At 35.0% G+C, this 12,841-nt stretch overlaps 2 protein-coding genes across 2 annotated transcripts; both read left to right on the top strand.

The window, feature by feature from the left end:
- The first annotated feature begins 2,855 nt into the window (after positions 1-2,855).
- Positions 2,856-5,091, top strand: LOC110641842 (trihelix transcription factor ASIL1). The gene is made up of 2 exons (XM_021793702.2): positions 2,856-3,881; positions 4,457-5,091. The coding sequence occupies exons 1-2, from the start codon at positions 3,219-3,221 to the stop codon at positions 4,847-4,849; spliced, it is 1,056 nt and encodes a 351-aa protein (XP_021649394.2). The 5' UTR covers positions 2,856-3,218; the 3' UTR covers positions 4,850-5,091.
- A 6,628-nt stretch (positions 5,092-11,719) lies between these two features.
- Positions 11,720-12,452, top strand: LOC110641885 (protein CYSTEINE-RICH TRANSMEMBRANE MODULE 6). Its single transcript, XM_021793751.2, has 3 exons — positions 11,720-11,884; positions 11,984-12,161; positions 12,262-12,452. The coding sequence occupies exons 1-3, from the start codon at positions 11,854-11,856 to the stop codon at positions 12,305-12,307; spliced, it is 255 nt and encodes an 84-aa protein (XP_021649443.1). The 5' UTR covers positions 11,720-11,853; the 3' UTR covers positions 12,308-12,452.
- The last annotated feature ends 389 nt before the right edge of the window (positions 12,453-12,841 follow it).

Raw genomic sequence — 12,841 nt, 5'->3', positions numbered from 1 at the left:
TTTCATTATAATTGCAAATCTCCCCTTTGCAAAGGGCAAGCTCTTGGTTTTGTGAGAAGCCTGGATTGATATTCAAGAAGGAAATCCATCCTGTAATAAATATAATATAGAATAAATTGGATGGAAGAACGGAAACAAAATCAGTTCATTGAAGAAAATTAGACAAACGGTCAAATGTAAGCTCTTCTGATGAATGTTGCTGGTTGACATAATCTGTTGCTTCATTCTTTCCTACACTTGCAGTAAGTTAGGTTCTCTGGATGCATAGACATGGTCAGCTGCTTAAGGTTGTGTAAAAAAATTATAAGTTACTTTAAAGTTGACCTGGTGAAAATAGAATGTAACATAAGTTTTTTCTTGAGCCCAACTGCAGCATAATCAGGTAGACAGGAACTTGCAGAGGTCAAATGTTTCAGATTTTGTTTTAAATGACAAGCTGGAAGGAACTTTACTTGGATTGAATTGTTGCCCAAATAGAGTTTATGGCACAAATGTTTCATGATGAAAGGCACGTTGTCTTTTGGAAAAGGCAACACATTGAGATTACATGTAAATTTGGTATCTTGTAATATTTCATGAACACTTCAGATTACAGACAGCAACTTCATGCATTTAGGCAATTGTAATATGTTTGTCTAACTCTGTGGTTGTTGGCATATCTAATATTGTGCAATTCCCAGCTTGAATCTGAAGTTGCCAAGACTTTACACTTGATTTTCTAGCTTCTTTGATTCTTTCTTCTTTCTGAATTTTGTTATTATGTCCAAACGTTTATTGTTCGCTAAATTGTCTGAATCACTGCCCCCTGAGAATTTCTGAAAGCTGGAGCTACCCAAAAACAAGATATAAATTAGCCATATCTTTTTCCATCAGAAAAGGCAACTTATTGGATGTATACTTTGTTTCTATCTTTATACCAAGTCCTAGATGCTTTCTATTTTCTGAATGTTGTCACAAGGTCTTGTGATGGTCTCATTCTTGGTAGCAGTAAAACAACATTAATGATTCTTTGTGCATTTGCTCGCATATGATATGCATGATTATGAAGTATGCCTCAATCCAATTGCATTTTACAGTAAGAAACTGTGTGAACTGTGGCTGTCTGTATCATCTCTTGTGTAAACAGTATTGATCCTAATTTTGACTAGAATTCATCTTGGTGGGACACCATTTTGGCTGGAAGCAATACTATGACATCTTGAAACTGAAGGTTTCTTGAACGCTTCTTCATTGGGTTGGCGGTGGTCTGTGCTGTTTCACTGTACCCTTTTTTCTGTTTTATCCATGGTTAATCAAAGTGATTACAGAAACAGCAGTGGTGATTAAGAAGGTGTTTAGGCTTGTTATTAAGTTGAAAGATATCTATAACATGTTGAACTAAACTTTATGCAAGGTAGTGGAAATAGTCCTCAATTATGGTGCTTATGAATTGATTTCATGTTGCATAATCAGATCCCACAAGTGATGTAATTATCACCAATTTTACTTTGTCCAATATTTGCCAGGATTGTGCTAATGTATATTGCCAAGGCTTGAAGACTATATCACACCACTATCATGAAGAGTCATCCAATCAAAAGCCTTTCCCTTTTCTCTCTTTTCTCAACTACTTTCCAAATGCTTGCTACTGGCATTATCTGCTTTTGATCCCTTTTTCTGATTCTTGTTTGCTTGTGAAACCAAAATTATATATTATTTGAATCTGAAATTTCTGTTAATTAGCTTTCCAGATACATGGCTGTGACTCAATTTTCCAAGCTTTGTAAACTTTGGTTACCCAAAAATTTATTTGTTTTCTTCTACTTGTCCATTTCTACAACCATGTAAAATCAAGGAGAAAATGGGATTTCCAGGATCTTTTTCATGGGTCTCCGAGTAAAATCTGAACTGGGTAATGGACCATATGATGTATGATATTATAAGCAGTCTTTTAATTATAAAACAAGAAAATCCAATAATATTGGAGTGATATCTCTAAGGTATTGAATTCGAGTTCCGTTAAAGTTTTTTCTAGGGTTGTTAATTATATTTAAGCACATAGAGAATCAAAGTTTTTCTAGAGTTATTAATAGGAGAATATTAGCTAGATTCTATCATAAAATATGTCATAGCAAGCGCATTATCTTTTAAATAGTGCCTTCCAAACCCAAATTATTTCAAACAAAACACTATATATAAGATTGATTTTTTTTTTCTTTAATCTTTTTAATTTAGTGATCATATATTATTTTATCGTAATAAATTCGACATTTTTCTTCTCTCTAAAATTTTATAAATCCAAAATGCAGTACATAAAAAGAAATCTTTGACAATATTTATGCAGATGAGAGGCTAACAAGAATATCTTCCATAAATGTATTGACCTATAGATATTGTAATCTTAATTAAGAATATGACTCAATAACCACTTAATTAACCACATATATAGATGTGGGACAATGTGAGTCGAGAAGCACAATGGCCAAGCCAGAATAAGTATACCAATTGAAAAGTTAATGAAGAAAGGTATTGCCTCCCTAAAAAAATTCAATGACCTACTTCTCTAATGGTGATGAATCCACCAAAGCTTTCCGAGAGCACAAAAAGGCAAAAAGCAAAGCTAAAAAGGAGAAAAAAAAATGCAAAAGGACTGTCTAAGGTCAAGTGACCGTAGCATAATATTGCTACTAGTGGTGGAGGAAATAAGGTGGTGGAGGTGGTGGTGGTGAATGTGATTGGAGAATTGATGATGGGATAGAGTGGGTGACAGACCCACGTGAGTGACCCACCACCACCACCACCGCTACCACCTTCCTCTCCTTCTCCCTCCTCAATTAGGGTGGATTTATTGGTTGGCTTCATATCAACGCTAACAGCCAAAATAACCCAACCACAGCAAGAGAAACCAACATACCCACAATAAGATAACACCATATTCTTAAGAAAAAGTGCAAGAAAAATAAAGTTAAGAGGTTACTATCATTAACTCATTTGACAAAGTGAACCACTTTCTTGGATGGTTGCCCACTTACCCTTTCTCTCTAATGCTAGTGGTTCTCTCTCTTCCCCTTTGGTTCCCCACTTGTCTTCACCTTTCTTTTTCCTCTCTAATGCTAGTGGTTTCTCTCTCTCTCCATCTCTTTCTCTTTCTCTCCTGCCTTGTGTGCTTAAACTTCTCTCATGCTGTACACTTGTTAGCAGCTAAACACAGGTAAATTTTTTGTTTAGCATGGACAGAGATGGATAAAGAAACAAACCAAGAAAGCCCTTCTCTGCCTTCTAACAATAACTCCATCAAAGAAGAAACTTCAAGAAAACAACTCTCTGCTACTGGTAGTGGTGGTTTTGCTGCTGCTGCTGCTGCTGGTGGAGATAGACTCAAACGAGATGAATGGAGCGAAGGAGCTGTTTCTAGCTTGCTTGAGGCCTATGAGAGTAAGTGGATACTTAGAAACCGAGCTAAGCTCAAAGGACATGACTGGGAAGACGTTGCTCGCTTTGTTTCATCGCGTGCAAATTATACCAAGTCGCCCAAGACTCAAACGCAATGTAAGAATAAGATTGAGTCAATGAAGAAGAGGTATAGATCAGAATCCGCCACTGCAGATGCTTCCTCTTGGCCCTTATACCCACGTCTTGATCTTTTGTTACGTGGAAGTGCTGCTGCTACGGCTGCAGTAGCACCACAACCACCACCCCCACCGCAGTCACAACAACAACAACCACCACCACCAACTCTTCAAGCATCCAACCATTCTCCTCCTTTGATGTTGTTGGAGACATCCCATGTGTTGCCACAGCCACCTCCACAGCCTCTGGCTCCTCCGCCTCCTCCTCCACCTCCAGCTATTGGGACTGCACAAAACTCACATGGGTCCAATGGTGTTGAGAGGGGGGCCAAGGTTAGTGAAGAATACCTTTTCTTGTGATTCTTTCTAATTATAATTCTTATCCAATCAATTCTCTATTAGGACAAACAAATTAATTAATTTCCTGAACTCAATAATGGTTTATATAATTTCTATGTTGGTTGGTAGAGTTTGTCTTATTTAATGGTGCTCGTATGGACCGCATGATTTTCCTAGAGCGTGATTGTCTTTTAGCAAGTTTAAGGTGGAACAGCTTCTGCAAAGTTGTTAGACACATATAATGATCTTAATTGTAATCCAAATTCTGAATAGTAATTAAATTTAAACTGCTTCATAATTTCTTTTGGAGGAATTGGAATTACGGAAAATTATTGAGCGTAAATTGAAAATTTGCATCTAAATTTCAATTTTTTTAAAAGAAAATTTCTCTTAGATTATAAGATAGACACTTGATCACTGAATTATTAGTTTAATAATTCGCAAAAATCATTGTGTTACAATATTTTTTTTGAAGTTAATTCAATACTACTTAAGATTGGATAAATAAGTGAACCCAGAAGAGAGTTATGAAAAATATTTGACTTACATATGCTGTTTGATCTTATTAGGAAGATGGTGTTGGTACAAAATTATCAGACCATGTCTCAGATAAGAATGCCATGGAAACAGATAGTAGCACTCCAGCTTTGTATAGCGAAAAGGAGAAATTGAGGTCCAAAAAACTGAAGATGAAAATGGACAGAAAGAAGAAAAGAAGAAGGGAAGAATGGGAGATAGCAGATAGCATCAGGTGGCTAGCAGAAGTAGTGGTAAGATCAGAACAAGCAAGAATGGATACAATGAGAGAACTAGAAAAAATGAGAATAGAAGCCGAGGCCAAGAGAGGCGAAATGGACCTAAAAAGAACGGAGATCATAGCCAATACTCAATTGGAGATTGCCAAGCTCTTTGCAGGAGTTGGTAAAGGAGTTGATTCCTCCTTAAGAATTGGAAGAAGCTGATGAAGATTATATATATATATATATATATATATTAGTGTAATAATAATAATAATTAAGCTAATTAATTATGATAAGAGAACTTCATTCTGGAAAAAAAAAATGAAGAAGGGTGACGGAGATTTAATTAACTTTGTAGTAGGCCTATAAGTACAAGGGTTGTGGTAGGAAAAATAACATGGATCCATCCCTGCCTCAATGTAACGTTCTCTTTTATGGAACAAAATGCACTGTTTTTAAGCTGATACTGTTAGATGATTAGTACAATGAGCTGTATTGCATTGTCTTTTTCTTTTCTTTTAGTGAGTCTTAGACTTGACCAGTTTCACATATGTATGACCTGGTCTAACAATTGGAGGAGGTGGTTTCTGACAAGAATATGTCAGGCCCTGACCTCCACCACCAAGAATGGTGGTGGAATCCCATTGGAACTCTGTTTTCTGATAGTCCTCATCAGACCTGTTGCTCAGATGATCGTGAAATGGCAGTAGTGAAGGCCAAAATGGGCCATCGCGAGCATCATTGCGTTAAAGTAGAGAAGGAAGTGAATTTTACTGTGCCTTGAGGGACCTATACAAGGGATGTCAGTTTTTGCAAGTATATAATTCGATTGAACTTTATAATAAGAAAAAAAAAAAAAAGGATAGATCTAAATTGATTTGGAGGAGAGTAGTACAACGTGTAAAATTATTTAGAATGGAGAAAGCGAATTCATATAACCAATCTCAAATTTTTAGGATAAACGCTTAGTTGAATTGAATTGAGTTGAATATGATTTGATTAAATTTTAACAGAATAATTTAGGGATGAGTTCAGATTTAACGAATAATATTTATAATAATTTAAAATTTACATGTTGGTATTCGTCAGTCACTCGAATTCTTTTATGTAAATATTTAATTAAATATAAAAAATATATTTTTTATAACAATATTTATAAATTTTTATGCATTTTATTTTTATATAAAATGAAGTTTAAATATGTTATGAAATTATTAAATTTTAAAATATAAATTATTAATAAAATAATTTTTATATAGATTATTAACTAAAATATATAAAATTAAATATGTTTAAATTTTTTTTGAGTAATAATGATTGAGTTTAAGACGAATTTAGGTAATTGGGAATAAATTTTAATTAGATTTGAAATGAGTACAGGTTTTAAGAATATTAATCCAATTCAAATTCGAGTATGCTGATCGTCGTGGATATCCTATCCATTTTCATTCATAATCTATACATATATATTCTGTGTCATAGTACCAAGCAGCGGCAAATTGCCTAAGCACATGGGACAAGGAAAGAGGCTAAGAAATTGACTCTTTGATTACTAGCCTATATGTCTCAATTTAGTCATCTTGTGAATCTCATTTCCGCTACTGACCCTTTTTTCCCATCTAAAAATTATTCAATACATTCATGTCTCTTAACTTCTATCATTTGTAGGTGGATTGGTTTCAGCTAAATGCCATGAAGGCAGAATCTATCAGCAAATTGCTCAGCTAATGTGGTCAGGGCAGGAATTAGGCTTACATGTGATGGATACTGGATAGTGGATACCTCTCCAAAAGACACCATTTTGGGCCGTTGAAGCTGCCCAATTCCATTAAAGCTTATGCCGACCCAAATTCAAACCCAAATTGTTATTAGGTGGGCTTATCAGGTTTCCGAAGAGGGAATCAATGGGAAGGAACGTATCTTAACATGTCGTGTTGAGCTGATGAGTTGCGGTTCAAACTTCAAATGATAAGAAAAAGAGGTTGACCTGAATTCCTTGCATCATGAATGATTAATCTTCCAATTCACTTGGAAGCAAACAAGTGAATTGGAAATGTCAAATGCTTCTGTCTATTTCAAAGTCGAAAAAACCTCAACTTAAAATGGAAAAAAAAGGCCATTCTTCCTGGAACGTAACCTTTCCAGGCATGTAAGGACACAGCTGCAAATTTTGAATTTTCTTTTTGGTTTAAATATATAAGTAGATCTTCTGTTCTGCTGTATAATGCCCATGCCTGTATTCAACTGTGGAAAACTATAATTAAAGCTGCAAATTTTGAATTTTCTTTTTGGTTTAAATATATAAGTAGATCTTCTGTTCTGCTGTATAATGCCCATGCCTACATTCAACTGTGGAAAACTATAATTAAGACTTGATTTCCTCTGTGATTTTTGGTTAAATCTTTCTTGTGAGATCCTGTTGGTTTCAAAATGAAACACCATAGCCATCAACAAGATTCGGGTAATTTTGCAAGTCTATATCAAGTCATGTAATTAATACAATATTATATCATATATACTTATTGAAGCTCCATGAGTTTCAGTTGATGGTTTTCTATTGGCTTTGCAGTGTTATATCCACCTCCACCTCCACCACCTCCTGGTTCATATTATCCACTGAGTCAGGCCTATACTCCTCCTCCTCCACCACCACCACAAGACCAAGGATACGATCAAGATCCATATGTTGCTCCACCTGCAGTTACTCACCGCCAAAAGCCACCACCTTCTCCAGAGAAACCTAAGTCAAAATGTCGAGCCTTTTGCTGTGGATGGTAACTATTTCAACTTTGCTAATTTCAATTTCTTTTAGTTTCTTTCTCAAATGAATTGCAGCACCATATCTTTTATCTTTGTTACGCAGTTTTGAGGGCTTGCTAGCGGGCTTTTGTGAGGGCTTAGTATCGGCATGCTTTTGAGGAATGATTCTTCACAATTTCATAGCTCTTTATCTCTCCCTTTCTGTTGAGGAAGAAATTGATCCAGTGGACATATTTCCTTCATAAATGAAAGAGTGGGAAGACATTTGCAAGACTCCAAACTACAAATCTTCTTATCATAGTCCATGATATACGACTTCTTGCCAAAAAAAAGAAAAAAACCAAGGAGATGTTACTTTTTTAATTATAATTTGTTTAATTCTGATTAGAAACGACTTATTGTAAAAAGGGCAGCTGCAGCTGCTTTTTAGGAGAATGTTGACATAGTCAATACCGTGTACTTTTTCACTTTTGTTTCAAGTAAATCCTTTCCGCCATGTTGCTATCTCCTTTGTCAAACTTTGAGAAAAAAAAAAAAATCTCCTTTGCTCAGTATGAAGGATGCCTATATCCATTTGCAGAACTACTTTATAGCAAGATTGGTTAGTGGTTATGCACGAAAATGCTCCAAATTTATGCCCTCTTTAAAATTCATATCTTTATAAGTTATGTAAATTGTACGGATTAATGGTTGCTTTTGTCTCTTTCTTCTTGGATGGACTTTCTTTTCCTTTTTTTTTTTTTTTTTTAATCTTGATGGCTTTCTTTTAATGACAAGGAGTGGACAAAAAGTGGAAATACTTTCTTATCCAAGCAAATGAAAAGACGAAGGAAACTTAAAACTATGTAAATGCTCCATATGCAGAAAATAATAGTGAGAGCATATTGGTCAATGCAAAGTTCATCTTGAAATTCTTGAGATTCTTTTCTGAGAGCAATATTATGTCGTATTTTATGACATAATGTCATAAACTTTTGTTCGTCTCTTATTTTGTTAAAACAGTTGGCAATAATTGCAATTTTTTTTGCTGTCATCATTATCATATATTTGGCTCTCTTTTTTATTATGATTGGTTTCTCTAGGACAAAGGCTTGAGAGAATTTGTTGCTGAGGCCCTTTCTGCTCTTCTAAGATATGATCCAAAATATCTTGCAAGCTTTATTGTAGGCAAATTGATTATTCTCCTCTACTCAGTCCACTGATCTATGCATGCATTATGGTGCAACCTTAACAGTTGGGTAAGTAGTTTTGGCTTTACATGAATGTGCTTACACTTTTGCCACTGGTTAGTGCTCTCATTTTCTTCGTCAAAGAATTTGTTAGTTGATTAGAAATGCAACTTATTATTAAGTGTTCTGACTATTATGCTATTCACAGCTTTGCATAGATTATATTAGCATGTGGTCCTTTCGCATATTATAATTCCAAATTGTAGTGCTTGGCTTATTTATTTATGTTTCATTTTAAAGCCTATTGTATTCCATTAGTTTGAATAATGTTTTGCAATTACAAGTTAGAGTCAGAAAATTTACAGAGGTGGTGAAAAAAGAAATATAAAAACACTTTATTTTATACTTAAAGAGTGATTGGTTTGATTTATTACTTTTAACTTTTAACTTTAACATATATAAAAAAAATATCCATTACTTATGACTTCTAAATTATTTTAATTCATAAGTTTCTTATTGACAATGTTGTGGGCAATTTTGATGGCAGTTATTTGGGTGAAACCTTATATAATGTTATGGATGGATTTGAAACCTACTCTACCTTTGAAGTGTAATGCTTGATACTGCTACATAGCAATGCTTTTGGGGATTGGGGATTCTGCTTTAAATTGATGTTTGATGAGTAAAGTTGATATTCTACTGTAGTTTCATTAGTAAAAGCAAAGATATCATGTCCTGTGTTTCTGGCCTTGGTCCTCGTTCAAGGAAATATTTTGCTTTTTGTTAATTAGTGCAATTTCAGACTTCATTTGATGTCAGAATGCAGCTGTTAGCTCTGGAGCATTTTGTTTAAAGCACACCTTATGTAAACATTCGGGCATTCACTGATCATACTTTTCGATGGCAATCACTCCTTGTTATCTCTCAAGGAAGAGTCGCAAGCCCTATTGTAGCTTTGTTTACAGTGTAATTAGCTTTATTTCAGTTTAATTAGCTTTATTTCATTGTGCAATGCAAGGGTAAAAATTTGGTAGTATCCGTTTTAAAATGCTTATAATAATGCATGGTTCCTTTTCATTTTGATATTTATATCTCGTTTTCATAATTTTTTTTTTCAAAAATTTTTCATTAACTTCACTATAAAATAGCGTAAATAAACAAATACATGAATTTTGAAATATGTATTTATTTTTTTAATTAAATATGCCATAACATTTCCCCTCAGTTGGATTTTTTTTAACTGCAATAATGAGGACTCTCCTAATATAATAGTCATAACTTTTTTAGACTTGAGACCCGAGGTCCCGTCTTCGATTTAACCCAACCACGTAGAAAAGAAGAAATCTATCATCGAATTTGAGGCGGTACTCAATGAGAAGAGCCATTGAACACCCCGTCACCGCCTCTCATTACACTCTTAAATATAAATAATATTTAGTCATTATGATGTGAAGAGTCAAATTGAGATAAAATAAGATCATATTTTACTAAATTCATCACTAGACTATCACGCTTTATGATTTTGCCTAATTTGACTCCGAGGCCCACAAGCTTTAATTTAATAGGCTCCAGATATGATAAGTAAAATCCATAGGAATCCATTAAATGGTTCTACTTTCAAACTGGGCTTATTGATACATAAATTTGGTAACTCAAACTGGGCTTACAGATACATATGTATCCACAAAACCTAACCAACCAATAAATAATGATACATGAAGAATATCATCAGAACAAATCCCTAATTCAATTGTTTTAGTAGAGTATGGACATCAGAGCAGAAAATATGTTCTCCAATTATACTTGTCAATCCGAGACATTATAAAAAAAGAATCAAACGTTCCTACAGACAAGTGATTTTATATGGCAATTGCGAAATTGATAATGTAGAGAGGAGAAGTGAATTACAGTAGATCCAATTTTGAGGACGGAAGAAGGATCGTAGACCATATGAACCGATGTAGAGGGGCTAGACAATCTCCCAATCCTGCAAGCACTTCTCCAAAACCGGTTCCGCTGCCATTTCCACCTCCTTCCTAGCTGTCTCGACTTCTACAGCTACCAATGATTTGTGCACAAGAATTTGGTGAAGTATTTTCATCAGTCCTATCAGCGTGAAAGACTGGAATCTTGAAGAGAGGAGTAGAGGAAGCGACAACGAGAAGAACAGTTAAAAGGAATGGATAAAGAGGCGACGGGGAGGATGCCGTCAAGGCGGGGAAACAGTGATAGAGAGAAAGGTGAGATGAGAGGAGGGGGCGGCTTCATAAGAGAAATTAGGGTTACTCCCCATTTCAAAAAAGACTTTTGATGATAGGGATGAGCATAATTTTCCATAGTAGGCTATAATTTAATTACGCTACAATTTTCCATGGTAGGCTAGGCATCTGGTGACGGAAGTCATAAATCGCCATAGCCTGAGCTTTCCCTTGCAAACTCTATGCCAGATTGGGCAAATATGCCTAATGTAAGCATGAAGGAGACGAAAGATCTAGCAATCTCATCGCAGCCAAGAATCACCAGAACCTAGCCTTCCCCACCCTCGAGATCTCCGCTATTCCCTTTCTGTCTCTAGTTCGCGCTTGACCGCAAAAAGACAAACCCACGTCCCCGGATGAACCGATGAAAGTCTTCCGAGCAAGGTGTTGAAAACTAGGTTGAATTTTTGTCGGGCCTTATCTAATTTTCAGAGCATGGGCTTATCTTGGCTAAAGCCGAAAGCCACAAAAGCTTATATGTCCCTGATTAAAGCCCAAAATGCCTCCTGTCCCTAAGCCAAATTACTTGTCAGGCTATCACCATTTATTTGATTTATTTCTCCGTTGTTTTGATTCTTTTGAAGTGAAAATAATAATAATAATAATAATAATAATAATAATAATAAAATGAACAAATAGTTCACATCGTGCATTGATCTAAATTTCTTACATCGTGAGAGTCCTCCAACTCATCTACAAGCATATTTCTTCTTCGAGAGGGAACCTTCTGTCTGCTTTCGAAGTTTACACGCAGTTGAATAATGGTGGAAGAAAACAAGACCATTTCTTCCTTGGAAATTAATGGAGATGTGAAACTATGTCCAACCAAAACGCGTTGTCTCTCCCATATGCAGGAAAGCAGCCGCTCTTTATGAACATTCCTTGAAATGAAAGAGTTGTTGTTTCAAACACTCCACCTGCTTCATCCATGCCTATTTAAGCAACATAAACAACCCTCACCAGGCCTATATTACACCTCATCTCATTTCATTTCCTCCATTCTCTGCTTCCAACATTTCTTCACATCTTTGGTTTTGAAATGAATCATCATAACCAAAAACAAGCTCCAGGTAAATTCTATTATACCCTTTCTTGAAATTTATTCTCTGCTTTTAATATGTGCTCTGCCAGCAAAATATATTGATGGGTTGCTATTGATTTTTGTATAGTGGTATATCCTCCACCACCCACTTCATATCCACCAAGTGAGGTCCAAGGCCGCCATCAAGGTCCTTTTGTTGCTCCACCTCCAGTTGGTTACCCTATGAAAAATGGTCCTGGACATCCAGAACAGACTCCTCCCGCCCCATCAAAGACTCAGCATAGGGGAGGATTTGGCAGAGGATGGTAATAATTAGTTCTATTTGTTTTTCTTTCTTAATATAATTAAGTTAAAAAAATCAATAAAGCATTACCTAAATGTCCTTTTCCTCTGTGACACATGCAGTTGTGCTGGGTTATGTTGCTGCTGCCTCCTGGATATATGCTTTTGATGAGGACTGATTCTTCATAGTATTTGTAGCTCCACAACTCTCTTCTAGTGGTTGTGGGAGATTCTCATTGTTTATTGTTTTTGTTTATCTGATTTATTATTTTGATTCTTTTCATCATAATAATAACAATACAAATTTTATGCTATGTTTCTCTCACGATTTCTACTTCTCCTTAAACATTACACGGTGGCCTTAATTAGCTCAAGAAATTCATATGGATTTAGTAAAATCTCAAGCATATTCCATTGCTGATAAGAGGCTAAACCCCAACAAGTGAATATTGTTTATTTGTGATTCAATTCATTATGCTAATGAAATGCAGTAGGCCGAAATGAGAAGAGCTCAATGCTAAAATCTCCCTTCCTCACTATTAAAGAACAAATTTAAAAAAAAAATGAAAAAAAAAACTGCAAATGACTTTTTAATTCATGTATTTTTAACATTATTAATATTTTTATGTTTGAAAAGTTCCTAAAATTTGTTTTCATCAAATATTTAATTTTCTAAGTCTATTTTTAATCCATTTAAACTTAA

This window comes from Hevea brasiliensis, chromosome 6 (assembly GCF_030052815.1).
Source record: "Hevea brasiliensis isolate MT/VB/25A 57/8 chromosome 6, ASM3005281v1, whole genome shotgun sequence".
Classification (NCBI taxonomy): Eukaryota; Viridiplantae; Streptophyta; class Magnoliopsida; order Malpighiales; family Euphorbiaceae; genus Hevea; species Hevea brasiliensis.
Note: the sequence above shows the minus strand (reverse complement) of the source record. Positions and strands in the feature narration are given on the sequence as shown.